Source organism: Hemicordylus capensis, chromosome 1 (genome assembly GCF_027244095.1).
Source record: "Hemicordylus capensis ecotype Gifberg chromosome 1, rHemCap1.1.pri, whole genome shotgun sequence".
In the NCBI taxonomy this organism is placed as follows: Eukaryota; Metazoa; Chordata; class Lepidosauria; order Squamata; family Cordylidae; genus Hemicordylus; species Hemicordylus capensis.
In genome coordinates this window covers 158,859,564-158,884,441 of record NC_069657.1, presented here as the reverse complement: position 1 = coordinate 158,884,441, position 24,878 = coordinate 158,859,564, and the positions used below count along the sequence as shown (strand labels likewise).

The following is a 24,878-nucleotide window of genomic DNA, read 5'->3' as shown; positions in this document are numbered from 1 at the left end:
AACATTAAAGAACTGTTTTATTTATCCATGTAAAGGAAGTATTTTCTTCCCACTGAACATTTTGTTTAAAAAAATATGAAACCAGAACAATGCAAAGCTTTACAAACAAAGTTACTTACAGCTGCTAATATTGAAAAGCATGAAGAATCTTATTCTTTGGAAGTGATCTTTATCAAAGGAAAACTTTAGGGCAAAGAGGGAAAGGTTTTGACAATGCACACCATGTGAAAAAATGTTCATTTAGAATACTGTATACTGTGGGGGTGGGATTTAACACAGATGAGATCTGCAAGAAGTTAAGTACTGACAGTGGAAGCAGCACACACGCAAATGAGAGGCCAGTTGGCTTTGTATCTCTATCTTCTATACTGTACTAAGCCTGTGATCCTGTGTACACCTACTTGAAAATAAGCACAGTGGAAGCAAAGAACACAGTGGTTCCTCAGTGGAACCAAAGAACTTACCTCAGGTAGATGTGTTTAGGATCAAGTCAAGAGTACATCTTTTCCATCTTTGTTAAGACCAAACAGTGTACTTCCTGCATGACCTACATTGGATCTTTTAAAATATACAATACAAAACGAAGGAAACACTAAATAGGCCACTTGGAATCCAAAGAAGCAAGACCCTCACTTCAGCACATAGTTACTGGGCCTTCTTGAAATCCATGCTTAATGCTTAACCCCCCACCCCATAACCCTCCAATTAATCAGTCACTTGAAGAACAGGTGTGCTAAAGATCAGCCTCTCTTAACATTTGGTACATACTTGGAATGTGCCTACAAGCAAGTGTTTACATTTCAAAGCACAGTTACCTTTTCTTCCTAGGTGTAAAAGCCAGCTGTCTGAAGAATAGAAAGATATCGGAGTACAATGCAACAATGATAAGAACATAAATTCCCAATGATACATCTACTGAACAGATTATCCTAATTCCAAACTCTACTTTAAAAAAAAAATATAGCAATCAGTCTGATGTACTAGCAGAAACAAATTGTTTTGACCAATTTTTTTTAAATGATAAAGATATTTACATACTAGTTGTGGGTAGTTTGCATTCAACTGCACTAAATATCAAAGACGTGGAGGTCTAGAAAGATGAGGCTCAGCGTGGCTGGAAAAGAAAAGAAAAAAACCCCAAGAAATCCCTGTGACCTGAGAACTCTCAGACCTGGTTCTGCAGGACAAATGGACAGCTATGGCTGTCGTTCAGAACACAGTTTACAAAATGGCAACTTGTGCTGCAAATGGAGTTCTCAGCACAATTTTTGAGTGTTTCCACTTGGACATATTAAACATTCAGAAAGACAGACAGTGGTTTGCAGCTTGTGGTTCCTCTAAGCTACTGCTGGAGAGCTCAGTTAAAGCTTCTCCTTCATTGGCAGGAAAACTGAGGTAATCATTGATTCAGTTCAACAAGCCCTTGTCTATTTCTCCCCACCAGCACCCGTGGTTGCCTCCTTATTGAGCCCTCTAATGGACAAGTCATAAACCACCTCTTCAATCTTCTTGACGTCATACTTGAGGCCATCATAGCGCTTCCGCAGGGAGTCATTTTTTAAGTTGAGAAGGCGGAATCCAGAATCCAGCTCATTGATGAAAGCAGAGATGCGGAGTGGGCGAGAGTAGTCCCCAGCTGTGACACTGTTCACTGCTAGCCTAGACTGTGGGAGAAAACATAATGGTGCAGGTTTAGGAGAGATGGAGGGGCCAAATAGACTTGGCATGGCTTGCTAGAATCCAGAATAATATTCACATCTAAATAACAAGTTGGTGCTCTGTCCATTGGGAGGCCAACTTTTACTGCTCTCTCTAGAAACCTGAAGAGCATGTTTGATGAAGCGTTCAATCCCAAGAGCCTTCTCCTTTTAGTAGAGTAATATGCCACTATGACTACTGGCAGAACCCTTAAAAGCTCCACCTTTGCAGAGTGCTGAAGTGGTCACCTAGCAACTCCAACAATGAGAATCAGGTACTATATAACCAGTAGCCTTGCCCAGTGACCACGCATGGAGAAAAACATGCATTCATTTGCCAGTAACGTCAATCCACCTGTGCCAGTAATTCTGCAGAGTTATAGACTTTCAACATTCTCTACTTACCAGCTCACTAGCAAGAGTCAACACCCCAGAGAGATAATCCTCTATGTCCAGGTGAAACCCTCTCTCCCTTTCAGCTTCAACTGCAAAGTTAAGAACAAATCTAAATCTCCTCCAGCATCAACACCAACAGCAAAAAAACAACAACCCAAAATATTCATGTTCTCATCAGATTCAGGAAGACTCCAAAGATGCAGATCCCCATTAGCAATTCAAATCAGACCTCTCCCTTAGCTTTGTTAAGTCATCCCAGTTACATATCTGAACACTGAATGCAATGGGCCATAGTTCAGGGGCAGTACATATTCTTTGCATGCTAAAGATCCTGGGTTCATCTTCCAGTTAAAAGTATTTATTTTTATTTATTTATTTTTACATTTATATTCTACTTTTCCTCCAAGGAGCTCAGAGCGGTGTACATGGTTAGGTTTATCCTCACAACAGCCCTGTGAGGTAGGCTAGGCTGAAAGTTACATGACTGGCCCAGAGTCACCCAGTGAGTTTCATGGTTGAATGGGGATTCAGGCTGACAAAGAGGTCTGTCTGAGACCCTGGTGAGCTGCTGCCATTCAGAGGAGACAATACTGAGCTTGGTGGACCAAACACTGGGCTCAATACAGTAGCTTCATATAATTAATTTGGCAAGTTATACCCAATCTTGCCATTTTTATCCTATATTTCACTCTGGACGTCTCAAATCATCATAAGAAGTCTGCAACATTGCCACCTTATAGCTCTTAAATACAGAATAGATGAACTCCATGTATGCTTATGCTCCAGTTTGTGTAAAACTACTGAATCGTCTATTCTGCTACACCTTTAAAAGACAAAAGCTCTATTTTCATGTTTTGTTCAACACACATACACTCTGTGTACACATACGTACAATTATTTGCACATTACGGTCAACGCACATACAGAAGTACACTTATCTGTACCCTGCATTGAGAGTCTATATACTTTTGAAACAAACTTATGTACAGTCACTCACACAGAACACATACATGCAATTATATGCACATACATACATACCTAACATCCCCATAGGGCTAAAGTTTATTCCATTTTAGTGGAAAAACAGTCACTTACTTCCAAGTATTTCTGTAACAGCTTCCCGAGTCACTAGGTTTTCTGTCTCCAAGTAGACAACAAATGCTGCCAAGAACACCAAACGCTGCAGCACAAATCTCCAGTGTTCATGAAATCTACATGGGGATGCGGGGGGGGGGGGGATGATCAGACAAGTTGAAGCTCAATACAGATATATTTACATGATGACTGTTTGTAGCTATCAGGATGAGGGTGGTGTGCCTAAAAACACAAGGACAGCAAACTTGAAGGGTTCTATATTAAGCACACAGTAATTCACACAATTACCTATCTGTATCCTAACCTTCTTCTCAAGAAGCTCAGGACAGCGCTGGTGGGGGGAAATGCAGCAGGAGAGATGAGAGCACCCTCCCCCACCCTTAAAGTTATCCACCCCCCACCTTCGGACCAGCGGCGCTGGTTCCAGGCACATCCCCAATAGATTCCCTTGATAAAGATCCCATCAAAATGCATTGGGAATATCAATCGTTGCAGCTGTCTTCTCTATGGTCCAGTTCACACAATCGAAAAGCCAAGCTGACCCTATTCAATATCTCACCTCCTGCCCCATCCAACTCACATACTGCCAGACATCCCAGCTTCTTAAAACTACAGCACATGCAAAGCCGGGAACACACCAGGATAGGAAATCAACAAACTGTGGTTCACATCCTGGTTTGCAAGCCATAGTTAATTCACGGCTCCAACTTTGCACAAAGCAGTGGTTTAACTAGCCAGGACTAAAACATCAGGACTCTGCAACTGGGTCCAGCAGTTATGGGGAGAAATGAATTTTTGGGCCTAGCTTGTGCTCCCAAATAAACCATAGTGAATCAGGCCTGTTATTTGCTTTTGCATTATTTTACAGCCGTTTTTGTTCACAGTATTTCAATGTTCAACCTATCTAGAGGGAAGCATTTTTATTTGAAATTTATGGAGAAAGCAGAGACAAAGATACAGTTAAGAACTGAACAAATAGATGCTATATTCATAACCAATAATCCCCATAATGTATTAATAACTAAATTCTGAGATTAAAAACTGGAGAGTCTCCTAGATTCTCTCTACTCTAAATAACCTCTCTCTTCCCTCACAGATGCTTTTCATTTATTTTTAAGTTTAACACTTCAAACTACCAAAAGCCTATTCTTTCCTCTGCAACAGGTTTAGAACGCTGCCGTCATTAGCTCAATTTCCTTTACAACATTCTAATATACCCAACGCATTGAACCAGCACCAAACAAACCAAAGCAGCACCCCCTCTCTTAAGTGGAATATGACTTATCTACTGTAGTTGTGCTTATATCAGCTAATTGCCTCAACTTTAGCTCCCAGTCAAATACATTATTCTGTTCTCCATGGGACTCCCTGTTTTCATCTTCTGAAACCCTGTATCAGAGATGGGAAGAAAATGGATAGCATTTAATGTACTGAGGGCATGGAGAAACTAGAAACTTACTAACCTGTAATACTGATCTACAGGAAACTTGACTTTCAGAGAGGCCAACTGCGTTCTCACAGTAGCAAAGTGCTCACGAGCCTTCTGACACTTCTTTGGTACTAAAAATAAAACAAACAGCACCCATGACAAGCTTGTTCAAGAAAAGAAAGCACAAGGCCTTAATTGAACAAAAAGCCAAACAAAAACAAAACAAAAGAGAACAAAAACATGAGCAAAACCCAGCAAACAATACGGTGGCACCTTAAGGAAGTGTATTATGACTTAAATATTTATTTAGTAAGTTTTTATCTCGCTTTCTATGAGGCTCTATTCAAAGCAGCTATTTACAGTTCAATAGAAAATTACACTGGTGGGGCAGCCAAAAGGGACATGGTGTTTATTTCTCTCTCAAATGTGTAGACTCCCCCAAACTTCCATATCTTGTGTTCAAGCCTTTCCCAAACTCTCCAGTGTTCCTGTTAGGGTACTGTAGCAAGTCCAAGTGGAACTAGCCCTCCCTGCCCAGGAAGGATGATTACCCAGGGAGACTCAGATGTAACTGTCACTCAGAGGAGATGGGGCTTCTCCTCACACAGACCAGACGGAACAAGGCTTTCACAGCTTAGAGTATTTTTTGACTAGTTAGTGCCCAGCACTGGAAGGGTCATACCTCAGTATGACAGCATGTGACAATATGATTCACTTCCCTGTACTTGCCATTCATAACAGACCATCTCTAGTAGGAACATAGTGCTCTATTAATACAGTAACATTATTATTTAAAATATTTATACCCCACCGATCCAGAACACCACTTCCCAGGGTGGCTCACAACATTAATACACAATAGCTAACACATAAGCATTTCAGTTCTAAGAACAAGGTAATCATTTCACAGTCCTTCATTGTCACATACATCTCTTACAACTTTTAAAAAGGCAGTCAAGACACATTTGTTCACCCAGGCTTTTAATTAGATACCGTTTTAATGGTTTGATGATTTTTAATAGTTTTAACATTTTAAATTTTAAATTGTCGTAATGTTTTAACCTTCTTATTTGTTGTTTTTATTGTTTTGTTGTAAACCACCCAGAGACTTGCGTTTGGGGCGGTATACAAATATGTTAAATTAAATAAATAATTAAAATATACACATGGCACACGTGTCATTCTTTCCCCAATCAAGTCACATGCTGAAGGAGAACAAATCTTGACTTACTGTCCTGAAATCCAGAACCCTGGTGGACCCCTTGTAGCACTGTTAGAATTTCCCGGGCTGTTTGCTCCAGAGTTTGAACAACTTTCCTGATCTCCTGCCAATATCAATAATATGCTCAGGACCCAACAAAACAAAAAGACATTGCATATTCACAAAGGACACTAGTATAATGTTATCTGTTTCTCTCTTCGATAGTCCCCTGAATTGGTTTATTTCTGAGGTAACTGGGGAGTTCTGAAGCAACCTATGGGTTAGGGTATAACTGATTTTTTGCACATATTTATCTCTTGCTTTCCTTCTCTCTCTCCCCCACCCCCACCCCCTGGTTATCTTCATCAGTCGATTTTAAAATGTTAGCTCCTTCAGGCATGATTTATATTTTTACACAGGAGAATTCTATAGGTGAATGTGAGCTTCACTTATTTCCTTTGTAAATAAACAAGTTCTGTTTAGAATTTCTGATTCCAGCTGTCTTGAAGACCCAGGGCAAGCATATCATGTTTTCAATTTCAGTATAGAACAGCGCTCTCTCCCTCCCTCTGCTTGGGCCTCACTGACTGACTGGCATGAAACTCCCAGACCAAACCACTAAAAAGAGAAACATGCTGTTCTGGCAGGTAGGTTCCAGATGACCAAACAAAACCTTTGAAGCCCCACAGCACTATTCTTGTTTCCTAAAGCCATCCACACCATTTTCCTGGAGCCTAAAGGAAAGAAGAATTTCTGCCAGAGCAGGGACGATCCTGCTCTCCTCCCAAGCAGAATTTAGCTGCGTTCACAGAACCTCTTTGGACCAAATACGAGTCTGACTCAAAAAGCAGCAAATGCTACACGGCATGTGCTCCTTGCACCTCTAAGTTTCCGGGTGCAGTCCAACACCGCATGGAAGGCCCCTCACCTCTTCCAACCCTCTCTCTAATAGGGGTCAGACAGAAAGAATGGTCAGGGCAGGGGCAGGGGCAGGGCAGGACAAGGCGAAGCGGCGCTACAGCCTCCTGCTCTGCTCCCCCCTAGAAAGACAGCACAAGCCCTGCAGGGCTGAAAAGGAACACAGGGTGGGGGCGGGGAAGGGAGTCCACTTGGCTCTTCTTCAAGATCAGAGCTTTTGATCAGTGTCGAGGCTGCCTGCTGCCTCCCGCCTCACAGTTAGGGATGGGCATGGAACCACACCGGGTGGCTCGAAGGCAGCAGTGGGGGGGTTGCACTTTAAGGGTGAGGGAGGGTGCACTTACCTCTTCCTCTGCTTTGCCCCCACCGATGCCTGGTTTTCTTCAAGTCCAGTGTACTTCCCTGGCACCACATTCACTCTTTGGCTGGAAGTAGCTAGCACACGTGCGCCTGGCGGGCGGGCACTTGCGGCATGCATGCGCTCGTGCCCAGTGGGCACACACACGCCGGCTACTTCCAGCCGAAGAGTGGACAGGGTGGCAAGGAAGTACGCTGCCGCGCTGTAGGACTTGAAGAAAACCGGGCATCAGTGGGGGGAAAGTGGAGGGAGGAGTACATGCACCTTAAAGTGTATCCCCCTGCTGCCTTCAAACTTCAAATTGCCCGGTTCTCTAACCTGTTCAGAGGCTCGTAAAAGGGTCTCTGAACAGGTCCATGCACATCCCTACTCACAGTAACTCAGTTCCTGCAGCAGCAGCGGCTGGGCTGCCTCGCTCCCTCTCCTCCTTTGCCCCATGTGGCTCAGCCTCACATGTGCCAGGGCGCACACAGCCAGGGCTGTCCTTAGGGCAGGGCAAGTGGGGCAAGCCCCTGTCCCGCTCTTTTAACCCCCATTAGAATTAACTGGAAAGGGGGGGGGATCCCACTGGCTGATTTGCCCCAGGGCCCCGCCCCCCCCGCCAGGCCTCTCCAAGGACAGGTCAGCACCCAGCGCAGCCGCTGCGCGGGACTATGGCCAGCTGAGGTGGCGGTCCGCTGCTCAGCAGTCTTCCTTCCTGCCCAGCAGCAGCCAGGTCCCACCTGGAGAGACTGGAGCAGATGGAGCCCGAAAGAGGCAGCGCCCCCGCCCCCTTTGCCCTGCTTTGCAACTCGCCGGCCGCCCAGCAGGGAGCGGCCAGGCGGCCCGGCCCAGCCCAGACACGCCGCCATCGCGGCTCAGGGCCGAAAGGTCGAGACTGCGCGGCTGCAACAGAAGTTGACTGAGCGGAGGACCAGGGATGTTGCGCGCGCATTTTGGAGCGAAGATTCACCCAGGAGCACCGAGAGGGAGCGGAGCGAGGCGGCTCCCCGCTCTGCCCTGGAGCCCCTGCACGCTGCCTGTGCCCACCACCACGGCGACCCTCCCCACTCTCACCTCGCGGATATCCTGGTCGGCAGTGAGCACCCCCTGCAGGGTGATAAACATCTCGCTAACAGACATGGCGAGGCTGGGACGACAGGCTGCGCTTCTCTGCCGCCGGGCTTCGGCGTTGTCGGCGCTCTCCAGGTGCTGCTGCCGCCGCCGCCGCCGCCGCCAAGGAACTGGGTCCTTCCACGTGGCCGTCGCAGGGCTGCCGTCCACGGAGGAGAAGGAAGTGCTGTGCAGTCAGTCGCTTTCGACGCAGGCAGGAGCTTCTCCCGCGCTTGCGGTGGGGTTGGGAGGGAGCCTGTCTCGCTGGAGGGTGTTTCCAAGTAGGCGTGCACTGTGGAGGCTGCAATCCTGTGCACGCTTCCCTGGCTTTATTAAACACATTTAACTTCTGCGTAAGCATGCATAGGCGGGCAGTGTTAATCTTTTCTTTTGTGTGGGTTAAGCAAAGGAACGAGGCTCCCTTGAATACCCCAAAGGGCTTATTTATGTCTATACATAATATTTACACCATTTGAATTGGTTTTTTAAAAAAGAGACATTTAGAAATTAAAGTGATCTTGCTTTAGGGTGATCAACTTTGATTGTGCCTTAAGGGCCTTTTGGCCTGCAGACGTTAGGGAGATGGGGCCGGCTTTGAAAAGGTGCAGCTGCTAATTTCCAAAATTCCAGCCTATCCAGCTGGTGTTAAAGGCGCAAGAGCAGGAGAGGCTGGGTGTTTTCCTTCCCCCGCCTTCCTGACAAGTTGACAACCCTAAGTTCAGGGAACGTTTAGTTAGGAAACTTTACAGCCCCTTTAATTCAGTTTGACGGAGAAAAAACAGCTGTCGACTGTTCTGAAATATACCGCTCTCCCTCACCCCCATTCATCTTCAGTCAGGGGAACAGTTAGGGGGCCTTTCGCACTGCCGTCGCGGGTGCCCTATTTTACTGCCTGAATTAAATGCAAGCTAATGTAAAGTTTTTTAAAATATATATTATTAAAATTGGATACCTAATAATCATTTTTTTTTAAAAGGTCAGGGCAATAAAGAGTTTGGGATGAAGGCCGGGGACGGGGCTTTCGTGACTGGCAAAGTGGCAGACATTTCAGGCACTGATGTAGCTGGCCTGGAGAGTGTAGTCCGAACCGCCACAGTCTCTGTAGTGTGCAAAGAGCATAACGGGAGGTGGCTTAGGGTTGACGGCATTTTCTTGGTTACTTTCTTTTGAGAGAGGTCCCGGGGCTCAGTCCTGGCTTTAGGACTCCTGCCTAGCCAGATGGGGTGGTGGGAAGAGAAGGTAGGCGTGCTGTAGCTACTCAGAAGAGCGAGATCCATTCTGTGCAATCAATAAGAGTTCTCATTCTTGGCTCCCCAGATGCTCCATTGTGGCTGGGGATGATGGGAGCTGTAGTTCAACAACATCTGGGGAGCCAAGGGTGGGAGTGAGCCCTTGAGGTACATCCTCAAAGATGCTCTCTTTCTCTCTTCTGTTATTGTCACAGCACTTGCAAAATATCTGTCATGGTGATGGAAGGTGTGTGCACTGAGAAGCACGTCACAACCGGTGCGATGGGACAGCTGCCAGTGAGGTGTTGCTCTCCCTGCACCATTCCATGGTTAGATACCAGCTCAGATGACATTTTGTCACGTTCCACTTAAAATGTTAGATCTCACTGTTGGGAAATTAGTACATATTCACATTGTGTTGGTTACAAAATTGGTTCTGGATTGATCTCTGCTTGAGAAGAAACATTCTGTTGCTGCTTTGCCAGTTTCTAGTAAGCCAGCAGGGCTGTTCTTATGGGCCATCTCCAGTCAAGAGGGCCACCTCCAGCCTCAAAAGCAGGATGCCTCTGAGTACCAGTTGCAGGGGAGTAACAGCAGGAGAGAGGGCATGCCCTCAACTCCTGCTGTAGGCTTCCAGTGACATTTGGTGGGCCACTGTGTGGAACAGAATGCTGGACTAGATGGGCCTTGGGCCCCATCCAGCAGGGCTGTTCTTATGTTCAGTTGAATCTCTAGCATTATTTCCTTCAAATGTCTCCTTTAAAACCCATTTTTCTGTGAAGCCTTTGGCACAATGCCTTAGTCCCCATTAAACTATAGTATAATGAAGCTTATGTTTTCAGCTTGGGGGTGCTTCTGGACCCGACACTTCTTGGAGGTACAGATGGCAGCAGTGTGCAGGCATGCCTTTTACCAGATACAGCTGGTATGCCAGCTGTGACCCTACTAGTCAGACCTGACCTCAGTCACTCTGCAAGATTACTGCAGTGCACTCTATGTGGGGCTGCCCTTGAAGACTGTTAGGAGTCTTCCTCTGGTCTGGAATGTTGCCCCAAGGATGCTTGTGGGTGCTAGCTGCTTCTGGAGTATTTACCCATCCTGCAGCAGCTTTAATAGCTGCCAGTTTGCTTCAGGGCCAGATTCAAAGTGCTGGTTTTGACCTTTGAAGACCTACACTGCATGAGGCTGAGGAATCTGTTGGACTGCATTCACCTATATGAATCTGCCAGGTTCCTTTGCTCATTATCTCGAGCCTTGCCATTGACTGATCCCATTTGGTTGGCAGGGACAAGAGACAGAGCCTTCTTTTTTTGTGGCCCCTCAGCTCTGGAATGCCTTCCCAGGAGAGCTTCGCTGTGCTCCCTCCCTTAGGTTTTTGTTTAAAGGCCTTAAAGCCTACTTATTTAGAGAGGCCTTTAAATGTTTTTTACTACAGTTTGAAGGATTTTTAATTGGATCCATTTTAACTGATTTTATTCTTCTCTGTATTTTCTTTGTTTTACATTACTTTTGTTTTGAGGCACCCCAAGCAGTATTGTAATGGAGGAATGGGGTATAAATATTTTAAATATGTGTAAGTGAAATAACAGCATTTTATTTTCCATTCTATTTATGTATTTAAATAATTTATTTAAAATTATTAAAATAATTTTATTTTATAGTCTACCCGTCTGCATTTCACTTCCTTTTCTCTGTTGTTAGCCCCTTGGGGCAGGGACTTCTCCCCTCATTATCTGTGAAGCATAATGTACATGGATGATGCTATATGATAATAATAAATAGAGTAAAAATGTCGCTTCTTTTGAACCAAATTGCACCAGTTTTTATTTCTAAAGTATTATGTTGATACACTAGGGGGCAGTACATTTCATTAGTTTAAATATTGCCTGTTTAACGTTTTTTCTTTGGGATGTTGTTGAGATGTCAATGCATTTTTGTTCAATATTTGTCATAGATAGTATGTGAGAAAAAAACCATATACATAAAATTATGTGTATAAACCGTGTATAGTAATCTGTGAAAAAATTACACACCATGAATCAATATCGTATTACCAAAAAAACCATTGTATCCAAAAGATGCCATACAAACAAATTCCTAACGCATCTGTGACAATTCACAAAATGGACAATTGTATAAATGTATTAATAATAAAGAAGCATACAATGGCAATGAAAGAATCCCAAGGTTGTAGCTGAAGGGTCAAAAGGTGATCAAAAGGTCCTTTTCAGATGTACAATAAATCAAGAGCTTCCTGTAGTGTGTCACAGGGTCAATGCTTACATTTGCTCAGGCTTGCTACTGCTCCAAAAGATCAGTGCTTGGTGTTATTTGCTGTTACTCTCAACAGGTATCCTAGGTAAGCAGGTATCTAGGTAGTTTGTAGCCTGTTTCCTCTTGCTCTTAGCAGGGCTTCATCAGGAGAAGTTTTTAGCAATTTTCATTAGTGGCTCATTCTACAAAGAATCAAAAAATCACAGTTATGCAGTGATCCCTTCACTATTAAAATACTTTCAACAGAATTATAATATAAACTCAAAAAGAGAGAAGGTTTACTTACTTAGTTGCTCCTTACTTAAGACAATTTTCATTAATGGTTCTTTTTTAGTAGTTTCACATAGAACTCTACTGATTCAGGGTCGTGACCTGAACATTTAACATTTTTTAGCAAAATAATAAGTTTGGGGTCAGTAGAACATGTGGTATATCTTATCAATAGCACACATATAGGATTTGTAATTTCAGTTTACTGTAGATGGTGAATGTACGAGGGCCGCTGGTGCTTCGTTTCACCACAGACTATTCCCACAGATGCTCCACACCAACTAGCCATATTCTGTCACTATCTCAAATGTTCTCTGCCATTTTGCAACATTTTCCAGTTGTTTGGAGCGTCTATTGAGTTCCAGGGTTTGCTTGGATCACCTGCAGCTTCCTTATTTAAGATATTCTTGTACATTCTCAAATACCTTGCCCATCCCAGTACTTTCTGGATTCTGAAAACTTCTTGTATCTGTAGGTAGATTAGTGAAAGTTTAAACAACAAATGTGAACTGTCACCATCCATAATGGAAATGGGTGGTGGTGACAAAGTGATCAATGGTAGCTTTCAATCCCTTGCTGTCCCCTTGCCTTGGCTTCACTGAAGAAGGAGGCTGTTTTCCCTATCATACTGGCTGCTGACAAAGAAAAAAAAAGACAAAGTCTTTCTGACAAAGTCAAGAAAAATATGGCAGCCCTAACAATGGTATACTAGCAGGGTTGCTATTTTTCTTTAACTGCCTCTTTTCCTCTGACTTTAATACACTGAGGGAAATAAGTATTTGATCCCCTGCTGATTTTGTCCGTTTGCCCTCTGACACAAATGACCAGGCTATAATTGGAATGGTAGGTTTATTGTAGCTGTGAGAGACAGAATAACAACAAACAAACCCTCAAAAGCCCAGTGCCCAAAAGTCAGCGATGGTTTTGCATTGTAGTGAGGGAAATAAGTATTCGATCCCCTATCAACCAGCAAGATTTCAGGCTCCCAGGTGTCTTTTCACTATATGCAGGTAATGAGCTGAGATGAGGAACACCCTCTGTAAGGGAGTGCTCCTAATCCCAGCTTGTTACAGTACCTGTATAAAAGACACCTGTCCATAGAAGCAAGCAATCACTCAGCTTCCAAACTCACCACCATGCCCAAGACCAAAGAGCTGTCGAAGGATGTCAGGGACAAGGTTGTAGACCTGCACAAGGCTGGACTGGGCTACAAGACTATCGCCAAGCAGCTTGGTGAGAAGGTGACTACAGTTGACATGATAACTCGCAAATGGAAGAAACACAAAATAACTGTCAATCTCCCTTGGTCTGGGGCTCCATGCAAGATCTCACCTCATGGAGTTGCAATGATCATGAGAACGGTGACAAAGCAGCCCAGAATTACACGGGGGGGACTTGTCAATGATCTCAGGGCAGCTGGAACCATAGTCACCAAGAAAACAATTGGTAACACACTATGCCGTGAAGGACTGAAATCTTGCAGTGCCCGCAAGGTCCCCCTGCTCAAGGCAGCACATGTACAGGCCTGTCTGCAGTTTGCCAATGCACATCTGAATGATCCAGAGAAGAACTGGGCGAAAGTGTTGTGGTCAGATGAGACCAAAATCAAGCTCTTTGGCATCAACTCAACTCGCCGTGTGTGGAGGAGGAGGAATGCTGCCTATGAGCCCAAGAACACCATCCCCACCATCAAACATGGAGGTGGACACATTATGCTTTGGGGGTGTTTTTCCTGCTAAGGGGACAGGACACCTTCACTGCATCGAAGGGACGATGGACGGGACCATGTACCGTCAGATCTTGGGTGAGCACCTCCTTCCCTCAGCCAGGGCATTGAGAATGGGTTGTGGATGGGTATTCCAGCATGACAATGACCCAAAACACACAGCCAAGGCAACAAAGGAGTGGCTCAAGAAGAAGCACATGAAGGTCCTGGAGTGGCCCAGCCAGTCTCCAGACCTTAATCCCATAGAAAATCTGTGGAGGGAGCTGAAGGTTTGGGTTGCCAAACATCAGCCTCGAAACCTTTCTGACTTGGAGAGGATCTGCAAAGAGGAGTGGGACAACATCCCTCCTGGGTTGTGTGCAAACCTGGTGGACAACTACAAGAAACGTCTGACCTCTTTGATTGCCAACAAGGGTTTTTCCACCAAGTACTAAGACATCTTTTGTGAAGGGATCGAATACTTATTTCCCTCACTACAATGCAAATCCATCGCTGACTTTTGGGCACTGGGCTTTTGAGGGTTGGTTTGTTGTTATTCTGTCTCTCACAGCTACAATAAACCTACCATTCCAATTATAGCCTGGTCATTTCTGTGTCAGAGGGCAAACGGACAAAATCAGCAGGGGATCAAATACTTATTTCCCTCACTGTAGTAGCTTTATATACCCAGTACAAGATGGTTAGGGCTGTGGCACGTAGATAAAGTGCAGGCGAAGCTTCAATTACTAGCTGTTAAATGCTCAGTTCACTTGAGGCACAAATGACCAGGCTCAAACGATCATACTTTGAACACATTATGTGAAGATCCAGCTCCCTTGAGAAGTCCATAATGCTGGGAAAAGTTGAAGGAAAGAGAAGAAGAGGACGACAAGCAGCAAGATGGATGGACTCGATCACAACAGCAATGAATGCACCACTGAGAGAGCTTAAAGGCCAAGTTGAAGACAGATCATTTAGGAGAGAAACTATCTATGTGGTCACTAAGAGTCGACACCGACTTGACGACACTTAATTAATAAATCAAATGCTCAGGAGCAGAAACAGTAAAAAGGGTGGCAACCTTATGTGCTGTTTGGAACAGATAAGTGCCATGGTGCCTGGTGGTCCAAATGGATTTGGGGAAAGTCAGGGCTGAAAATGAGCGATGGAAGAAGAGATTCACTCAACACACTAAGGTGGCCAGTTTTTCAACCAGATACTGGCTTTATCTTTTAACAGTGGCTTGATATACACATATTAGTTGATGATTATGTTTCTCTCCATACTGTGAAAAGCTTACCTGTTGATTTCTGTACATCAGAGCAGCAATCCAGGTCTTTCCCCCCCTTGATCAATTGGAAACTCAACAATTAGACAGAACCTGATAGAAATTGCTTTTCTTTATGGTCTTCTAAATGTAGAACTACATTTTGTAAAAACATACAAGTATTGAAAATATTGATGTGCGTAGTTCCTAGGATTAAAACCTGTACGGACCCACAGTCAGCTAGACCAAATGTTTAGCTAGTTGATCTGCTGTTGACAGGGAGGGTCTAAGGGAGCTCGCCCTACTAGGCTGCAGATTTACCCAACTTGGTAGAGGCTGTACGTCTTCCATCCTACCAGGTAGCTTCAGGTACTGCTCTTTGCTTATGAGAGGGAAGTGGATAAAATGGCAGAAAACCTGCTGATTTCCTTCTTCTCAAGGTACTTGAGAAAAAGTACCTTGGGAAGTGCTGCCAATATCTTGGGCCCCCTTGAAGCTTTCAGAACCCCTCTTGCTAGCTGCCTCTGTTGCTGCAGCTCTTTGCCCACATGCAGTTGGAGGGAGGAAGCAGAGTCCACATAAACAAAACTATAGCAGTATTTGGAAACCACCACCACCCACATTTGCTACCTGACAACACAAATGGCCTAAGCTGTGAGTGGGACAATATGAAGAGCCCTTCCGCTGGTGGCCACTGCTTGGTACTTTTTAGACCTCAAAAATTCCTGTGCTTTAAAAAAAAATTGCTTGCTCAGGCCATGATATGAGTTCTCTCTCTTGCTTTGGTATATCACACTCTTTGCTCTGTTGTTGTGTCTGATTTAGACTATTAATCTTTCTGGGCAGAAATGTATCTTTCTCTGGAAGAGGCTCTGCATTCTTCTGGTGCTATAACAGCAATTAATATATTACCACAGTGCAAGCCAAACTGTGGAATAAGCTCCCCGGCCCAGAAGGGAATTACTATGCTGCTGTCGTCTTTAGGTTGCCTGGGTTATAAATACGCAGCTCTTCCTGGCTAGGCACATGAACAGAAATCCAGACACTTGATACTTAACCAAACATAGTTTCCATAGCAAGTGAACAGACATGCTGTGTCCTGAGTTATGCTTCAGCCACTCATACAAAGATTTCATGCTCATCCAGCTAAGAGTTACAGAAAGCCCTTCACTGAGGCTCTAATGTGCAAGTTAGTTCCATTGAGCTCAACAGGACTTCAGGTAAACACATGCAGGATCAGGACAAGTCAGAGAGTTATGGAAATCTGGAAAATGGATATGGAAGGAACATATTAACAGTAAGGTTACCAACTTTCTTCCAGCATGGCCTGTGTTCTTAACCAGTCCATAATATGTATAAATGCAGTAGATGCATCTTCCTATTATTGAATTTTAATGCTAGGTAAAGCTTTACCTGCTGAATTTTTGTGCATCTTGTCACCATTCAATACCAGAACTCTGCCAGAAAAAAAATCCCTTACAGGTATTAATGTAAAATATTTATCTAATATACACATTGGTTATTGGTTATACTTTGCTGGTGTTATTTGCAAACTTATAAGCAAGTAGATTTGCCATTACTACCCTCTCTCTCTCTTTTTAGCATGAATTCTGTGCCTTTAACAATGCCTTATAGGCAGAAATTAAATAGATTATATTTTACTTGACACAGAGATGTAGTAGGGAATGTATCATCTGTTGAATAGCTGCCTGTCCTACAGGTGTTCAGGCATATAGCCATGTGAAGAAAACAATGGCAACTTTTTCTGAGATAAGAAAAAGTTTCATAACTGTAGAAATAATGGACATGGTTGCATAAAAAATTGTACAGTTCATTTTATTGGAGATTTACCAGAGACTGGTTAAATATCTGGCAAATGTCGGCAAGAAAACATTTGACGCCAGTTTCAATCATATCATTAGGAAGAGGTACAGCGAAACTTTATGGCAATACAATAATTGTATATTCTTTACATAAAGCTTTGGGACCAAGGCTGCAATCCTAAGTACACTTACAATGCCATTAAACACAATGGGATTTACTTCTGGGCAAACATGTATATAGTACAAGGCATGTATTACTGGCAATTTCAGTATGAAACAAGGCTTCTCTACCAGCTGTGTAGGAGGAAAAACCGGGCGGCTTCTCTCCCTCTGGTGCTGCATTAGTGGATGAAACTGAACCTACCTAAATTATTGCTCCCTCACAGCTCTTAAGAGCACAGGAGTTTTTTTATCATAGTAAAACCTAGCAGTCCTAGACAGCAGAAATAACTCTGGTACCTATGACTTCTTTCTTCACAATATACTGCTGAATCCAGTTTGCTGGCCAAATCCTCCAGCTGCTGAAGTAAGGAACTAAGTTGTCAACTCCTAAGAGAATGAAGTGTCAGCAAAGCCTCTTCCCTGCACTGAACAATGCTGAGCTTCTCTTCTGTCCCTCAAGCATAAGAATGTGGAAAGAGCAAGAGCTGTCAGTTACTCATTTAGCCCTGGGAACTGGAATGAATTACAGTCACAGCTGCTGTGCATTGTGCCCTCCCTATGACTGTAAAATGCAGTGTCCTTCCTATATCTGCCAGCATTTGTAAATAAAAAAGTAGATTTAAGCACAATGACGCCGTCACCAGCCCACACGTAGTCACCAGTATTCCCTGTTCAGGTCTCAGTGTTTACTTTTATTCAAAACACATTAATGAAGGTGTATTAAAAAACATAACTATCCCTTTAGTGCTTGTGATCCAGCAACGAGATGGATTACATTCATCCTCTGTATGACAAGCTTCACCTGCTAAGTTCCTTCTTTACCACAATAACTAAGGGTGCATAGGCCTACTCCTTTTTGGTGGGGCTTCTTTCCCAACATATCATCACCTTTAGTGCATGCTTAAGGTCAAGGGCAGCTGCTGAAGGCCAGAACTCTCAGAATGGTCCACTGTTGATCGCTGAGACCATCTCTGTGACCATAGGCTCTCTAAGTGGTAGTATTTTTTTTTTTAATTATAATTTATTGTTCAATTTTTATACCACCTTTCATAAAGCTCATCCCAAGGCAGTTTACAACAGTCAGAATACAATAAAGTTCAGCAGGGCTGTTCTTATGTATTCTGTATTTTATTTTCTTCTTTTTTGTCTGTTATTATTTAATGTCTTATGTGTTTTTATTGTATGTTTTAATCCTCTGTTGTGAGCCACTCAGAGAACAATTTGTGATGGGGCGGCTAAAAATAAAGTTTATTGTTATTATTAGATTAGTCTAAGGCATGCTTAGACTATGCTTTAGATTAGTCACAGTTTAGCCCAGTCCCAGACTGGGGCAGACAGACAACAATAAAAAAGCAGCTTGGACTGCCTTGCTATTTAAAAGAACTAAAACACTTTCTTCAGACAATTCTTAATGTTGTTGATTATACTCCACTGTCTGATCTTTGTGTGTTAAAACCTTTCCTTTTCTAGATTCTACACCATCAAGGAGAGTTTGCTGAAAACCCCCTGAAACCTGGAACTGGCTCTGTGTTCAGCACCATTATCTGATGCAGATTTAATCCCTTAACACCTTTTAATCACTCTGTCACATTTGCTAGTCTATTAAATAAATGAGTGGTAGAAGGATGGAGAACTGTGAAATCTATGTTCCCAATGCAGAGACTAGCAATCATTTCATGTTGTCCCATTTATTACATATGGTGTAGGATTGTTCTTCAATTGCACCCAATGGTGGGGGTGGAGGGAGAGGTATTTTACTTTTCCAACTGTGAGTACAAAAGGTTACAACTGACCCTCAATTGAGGCCTGGTGAGATGGTTACTTCAACTGGCAGCTTAGGGAGGCAGCACCATATGTCCATTAAACTATTTAAAGTACTGATTTTAACCTTTAAAGCCCTAAATGGCTAAGATCCTCTACAGAGGGCCTGCTCCAAATAACTCCCCGCAAATGAGGTGAGATGGGTGACGACTAGGGAGAGAGCCTTTTCAGTGGTGGCACCCTATTTATGGACTAGCCTCTCACCTGAGACTCACCTAGCAGCATCACACGCCTAGACTCCAGGTGAAGACCTTTTTGTTCACTCAGGCTTTAAAGTTGCTTTAAAATGTGTTGTGGTTTTGGGATGTTTTAATATTTGTTAATTGTTTGCTGCTGTTTTGTGAGCAACCAGAGAATAATTTGTGATGGGGTGGCCATATAAATAAAGTATTTGTTGTTGTTTGTCCCCAGCATTACCTGAGCTGCCACAGATTTCGTCACACCAAGCCACCAAGCGTCCTGGGCATCCCTTGCTTTTTTAAAAGTCGGAGCAGAATGATAGTTGGTAAGCTGCTTGTGGACACTCCACACTTCCTGCAGCTCTATTCCCTGCTTTCTGGCTTGAATGAGATGAGAAGCAGGAGCAGCTGCCAGATAAAATAAGATGGGGGGGGGGGTGAGAAGATTGCTCACAACATGCTGTAAGGGAGGGGGCAGTTTGTCAAGCTATCTCAGACACCAGTGAGGTCTTGGGCCTGGCCTCAAAAGGATGCACCTAGGGTTGCCAAGCAACTAAGAAGAAAAACCTATTCTGGCCTGCTGTTGTGCCTTCAACAGTAGCTTGATTTGCACGAATTATCAGCAGAATCCTTTCACAGAATGGATATATGTGTCATCACCTCTTTTTGTCTGTAAAACCCACTTTTTCAGAAAAGCTGTTGAAATAACCCTTTAATTGATATACGCTCTACTGTAACTAAGCTTAAATGCATGTAATTGAAATAATAGCATATGCTTTCTTCCCCCATTTACTCCATCTCTGTTGAGGCCCTTGGTTCCAAATTTGGCCTTGGTTCCATTAAAAAATAATAATCCAATAAAAGACTTAGCTGCCATACAGAAATAAGTCAGTAGGTGTCTCTAATCCTGCATTGTACTCAAGGCTTCAGAGACATGGCTTTTTTCTCTCCTCCCACAATCTATACAGATTCTTTTGTTTCTTCTTAACATTACTGTCACTTAAATTCCATTCCAAGGATGCAAAAAGGAGCACTCTGGTATCTCAAAAATTAATAGATTTATTGAGGCATTTATGGTGACCCAGTATTTTCAAGCACCTATCTGAAACCTCTCTTGCAGGAGTACAACCTACTACTACAACCAGCATTTATCTGATAATGGGTGTTTTGGAATAACTCTGCTTATCCTCATAAGCAGAGAGTTGATAGTGGCTATACTCCCTCACCTGCAGCAATGCCTCATGATGTAAAGAACCCTCTTTTCCCTGAAGAACATGCACTCTCTATGTCCAAAATACACATTTTATTTTCCTCTTTGGAGAAGGTGGACAGTGATAAAGCAGCTGTTGAAATGGTGAAATTCAGAGAGTGTCTGTCATGCTGGAAGTAAGACTAGAGTCTAGGAGCTCATGCTGCTTTGCTGTAGCCGGAGTCTCATGTGAACTGAGAGTGCATTGTAGAGTCTCCAGAACACCGCAGAAGTTTTGGGGAGGGTGTTTGTGTATGAGGTTGACTCCATCCACACCTGCAAAAACTCTTCTGCTGGCTTGTCCACAGTTTTTCTTTTCCCCAGTTTTTCTTTTCCCCAGTTCATGTATGCAATCTTCAATACTGTTGTAGGATCCAAGTTAGTGTATTCTTCTAGCACTAGGGGAAAGGTTGTTCTCATTGCTCTGGAACCTGTATATAAAAGCCTTAAGTGAAAAGCTCTTGAGAAACACATGAAGAAAAAACATGAGGCAGTATTCAAAGCACATACATCACCCCAGTGGAGTGTTTTCAAGGGCCACATACATGATTTATGACGGAAGTATGCCATTTGAAGTGAGATCAATTGCATTCTATCTTACAGATTACGTGTATGGAAGGCTTTTTGAGCTTTGTGATTGATTTGTTGTTTGTGTTTATGTTGTTTACTAAATTTTTATCCCACCCTTCCTCCAAGGAGTTTAGGGTGGCATACCTTGTTTGCTTTTATCACCACAGCAACTTAGAATGGAGAAAAGGCATAAAAGCCATTCTCAGGATCAAAATAATCAGGAAGAACAGTTGGAACCATGGGGGCGTGCACACATCCTCCTACCTCACTTTTCGCCTGGGTTTCAAACCTGGGGTACCCAGTGGAGGAGTGTCGGGATTGGGAGCAACCCTGGTGGTTCCCACGACAAGTCCTACTTGGGCTAGCACTGCACCCAGGTAGGGCTGCTCACGAGAATGGCCTCCCAACTTCCTCCTGAGCCCTCCAGCTCTTCCTTCAGTTATTGGAACACAGGAGAGTGTTGTATTAATTAGATTAGCCCATGAGGTTTTATATCTTTAGAAATGACCCAAATAGTTGCTTCTAATACCATTTTGCCTCTATCATGACAATTTAAAATATGTGTCCAGTATGGTGAGATAATTTCACAGAAAGCTACAGGTCTGTTAACAGCCATGGTATTTTTCCTCCTCTGCTTTCAGACTCTATTATTATTAGTACTAGTGTTTTCAGGCCCGTTGTGATAACGGGCGCTAGTAGGGGAGAGTTCCCCCCCCGCCCCACTTCCTCTGGCCTCCCCCCCCCCACGCCCTCCCAGCTGACCGAGACTTCCTTACCCAAAGCAGCCCGCGACAGTCCGGCGATCAAAAATCCATTTTTTGCGAAGCAGAGAGGAGCTCCCGAACAGAGCTCCTCTCTGTGCTAAGCCAATGCCCAAACTGCTGCTATGGACGCAAAGGACGCCTATTGCGTCCTTTGCGTCCATAGCAGCAGTTTGGGCATTGGCTTAGCACAGAGAGGAGCTCTGTTCGGGAGCTCCTCTCTGCTTCGCAAAAAATGGATTTTTGATCGCCCGACTGTCGCGGGCTGCTTTGGGTAAGGAAGTCTTGGCCAGCTGGGAGGGCGGTTGGCGGCCATGGCGGCGGCCGCGGAGGCATTCTTCTGGGCCGTTTTGGCCCTTAATCATTTGCGGGGGGGAGCGAGGAAGGAGTATTTGGGCAGCTGGGAGGGCGGGAGCGTGGGCGGTGGTGGCAGCCGGGCAGACTCTGGGGGCGCCGCTGCCGGTCCGGTCCGCCCCCACCTCACATTCCCTGCCGGTCTCCCCGGACGGGCAAGGGCCCCAAGGACTCGCAGCCGCCTGGCTGCGGCGGCAGCGCCAGGCCTCGGCGGCGGCTCTGCCACCACCTCGGCCGGCTTACCCCGTCGCCTCCTCCCCCCGCCTGGCTTCGGCGGCGCGGCTCCACCGCCGCCTTGGCCGCGCTGTGTCCTCTGGCCGAGGCGGCGGCTTTGCCGCCGCCTCGGCCAGTCTCCTCCTTCCCCACATTCCCGGCTTCTTCGGGGCGGCCGCTTCTGGCCGCCCAAGATGGCCACCGGGTGCCGGCCGTCATGTCTCCCTTGCCCTGTTCTGCGCCTGCGCTTCGCGCAGGCGCAGAACAGGGCAGGGAGGCACGGACACACGCTTGATGTCCGTCCACGGACGGACACCAAGCGTTTTATTAGAGAGGATTATTACATTTATATCCCACTCTTCCTCCAAGGAGCCCAGAGTGGTGTACTACATACTTAGGTTTCTCTTTCACAACAACCCTGTGAAGTAGGTTAGGCTGAGAGAGAAGTGACTGGCCAAGAGTCACCCAGCTAGTATCATAGCTGAATGGGGATTTGAACTCGGGTCTCCCCGGTTCTAGTCCAGCACTCTAACAACTACACCATGCTGGCTCGTGGCAGAAGTGTATGCCACCACCACCACCCGCCCGAAGCTTTTGCTTGCATTAATTTCTGGAGATTTGCTTTGCCATATTGTCCTTTAAGCAACTCTCTTTACAATATTTTAGAATTGATGAGCTGCTGACTCATACACATACATAACTATAAGGCAAAATGCTTTCAGAGTCAGTGGCCACATCACATTCAAATATATAAGAACTGTTCAATAGATATCATCTTTATCATGGCTGGACATCAAGGCCCATGGCAGAAATATATCCAAACAACATGGATACATGGCTGAACAAACTATCAGATTTATTATTATTTCTTGTTTACACAGTCAGGCGAGTGTTATTGACTGGTTTGTTTTATCCAGACATTGAGTCCTTCCCAAGGACTTGGGATGGCTGAATTCTATTATCAATGTTGTTGCTGTTATTATAGATATCGTCGCAGAATATAGGCTGTTCCCAGTAAAGTTGCTTTTTGTACTTGGCTGATGGTGATTTCTGTGGCTCCTATGGTGTTGAGGTGCTCTTCAAGGTCTTTTGGAATTGCACCTAGGGCACCAATTACCACTGGGATTATTTTGGTCTTCTTCTGCCACAGCCTTTCAATTTTAATTTGTAGATCTCTGTATTTTGTTATTTTTTCTATTTCTTTATCTTCTATTCTGCTATCCCCTGGTATTGCTATGTCGATTATTTTGACTTGTTTTTCTTTCTTCTCAACTGTAGTTATATCTGGTGTATTGTGTGGCAGATGTTTGTCTGTTTGTAGTCGGAAGTCCCATAATATTTTTGCACCTTCACTTTCTACCACTTTTTCAATTGTATGGTCCCACCAATTCTTGGCTACAGGTAGCTTGTATTTTTTGCAGATGTTCCAGTGTATCATCCCTGCTACCTTGTCATGCCTTTGTTTGTAGTCAATCTGTGTGATCTTTTTACAACAGCTGATTAGGTGGTCCACGGTTTCATCTGCTTCTTTACAAAGGCAGCACTTGCTGTTTGTTGTTGACTTTTTGACTTTTGCTCTTATTGCATTTGTTCTTAGTGCCTGTTCTTGTGCAGCCAGTATTAAACCCTCTGTTTCTTTCTTCAAGTTGCCATTCTTAAGCCATTGCCAGGTCTTGGTGATGTCTGATTTTCCACTTATATTGTGCAAATATTGACCATGCAGTGGCTTATTTTTCCATTTTTCTGCTCGGTTCTTGACTTGTTCTTTCTTGTAGGCCTGCTTTGTTTCATTGGTGTTGAATAGTTTCTCGTTATTGACCATTTTAAGTGCATCTTCTTCACTCTCCTTGATATATTCTTCAAGGCCTCTTTTCTCCTCCTCTTCCTTGCAGCATTCCTCTTCAAGGCCTCTTTTCTTCTTCAAGGCCTCTTTTCTCCTCCTCTTCCTTGCAGCATTCCTCTTCCACCTGAGCTGCGAGGGAGGTATAGCCTATCTACATCACTGCGGGGGTGCAGAGCATGATTGATGGTCTTGATTTTCTTGGTCTTACGATCTAGCGTCTCTAGCTCTGCCTGGGTCCAGTCTATTATTCCTGCAGTGTATCTGATAACAGGTATAGCCCAGGTGTTTATGGTTTGTATGGTGTTCCCGCCATTGAGTTTGGACTTGAGGATTTTTCTAACTCTCCTGATGTATTCACTTCCAATTTTTCTTTTAACTTCAGTGTGTGCGATGTTATCAGCCTGGAGAATGCCCAAGTATTTGTAATGTTCTTTCTCTTCCAGGTTCTTGATGTTGCTTCCATTGGGCAGTTCTATTCCTTCTGTTTTTGTTATTTTTCCTCTGTTCATTATTAATGCAGCACACTTGTCTAGTCCAAACTCCATTGCTATATCACTACTGAATATACAAACAGCGCTTAGCAGTGATTCGATTTCTGACTGGGACTTTCCATACAGCTTCAGATCATCCATGTACAGCAGATGGTTGATTTCACGTGATGTTTTAGATGTTTGGTATCCGTGGCCTGTTTTGTTTAGTATTTGTGAAAGTGAAGTCATGGCGATTATAAACAACAGAGGGGATAGTGAGTCCCCTTGGAAAATGCCTCTTCTAATGCTAACCTGTCCAAGTGTCTCACCATTGATTGTTAACTGTGTACTCCACATGCTCATTGCTTTTTAAATAAATATCTGAATGTTTTTGCTGACACCAGTTGTTTCTAAACATTTTAGTATCCATGTGTGAGGCAATGAGTCGAAGGCTTTCTTGTAGTCAATCCATGCAACACTTAGATTGGTTTTTCTTCTCTTG

The 24,878-nt window shown here is 44.1% G+C and overlaps 1 protein-coding gene and 1 long non-coding RNA gene across 4 annotated transcripts; both read right to left on the bottom strand.

Annotated features, from left to right (window-relative positions):
- Window positions 1–9,018, bottom strand: TSN (translin). 2 transcript variants are annotated; one of them, XM_053262453.1, is made up of 6 exons: window positions 8,151–9,018; window positions 5,849–5,942; window positions 4,652–4,748; window positions 3,189–3,304; window positions 2,103–2,182; window positions 1–1,664 (listed from the first exon to the last, which is right to left on the bottom strand). In XM_053262453.1, exons 1-6 carry the CDS (start codon window positions 8,214–8,216, stop codon window positions 1,428–1,430), a joined length of 690 nt encoding a protein of 229 aa, XP_053118428.1. In that variant the 5' UTR covers window positions 8,217–9,018; the 3' UTR covers window positions 1–1,427. The 2 variants fall into 2 exon arrangements, with proteins under 2 accessions (XP_053118428.1, XP_053118419.1); XM_053262444.1 differs by lacking the exon at window positions 8,151–9,018 and adding an exon at window positions 7,817–7,983.
- Window positions 9,019–11,227: 2,209 nt separating this feature from the next.
- LOC128330126 (uncharacterized) lies at window positions 11,228–21,610 on the bottom strand. Of its 2 annotated transcripts, none has more exons than XR_008309967.1 (4): window positions 21,512–21,610; window positions 20,143–20,596; window positions 19,155–19,324; window positions 11,228–11,871 (listed from the first exon to the last, which is right to left on the bottom strand). It is a non-coding gene; the product is annotated as an uncharacterized LOC128330126 (long non-coding RNA). The 2 variants fall into 2 exon arrangements; XR_008309968.1 differs by lacking the exon at window positions 21,512–21,610 and adding an exon at window positions 21,000–21,446.
- Between the last annotated feature and the right edge of the window lie 3,268 nt (window positions 21,611–24,878).

Excerpts from the sequence above, each read along its gene's own strand:
- TSN (XM_053262444.1), bottom strand. The coding sequence starts at position 7,945 with ATGGCGGCGTGTCTGGGCTGGGCCGGGCCGCCTGGCCGCTCCCTGCTG. Across the intron at positions 5,943-7,816 it reads ATCTGCTCCAGTCTCTCCAG|GAGATCAGGAAAGTTGTTCA; the intron begins GTGGGACCTGGC and ends TGATATTGGCAG. Across the intron at positions 3,305-4,651 it reads CCTGTAGATCAGTATTACAG|ATTTCATGAACACTGGAGAT; the intron begins GTTAGTAAGTTT and ends ATCCCCATGTAG.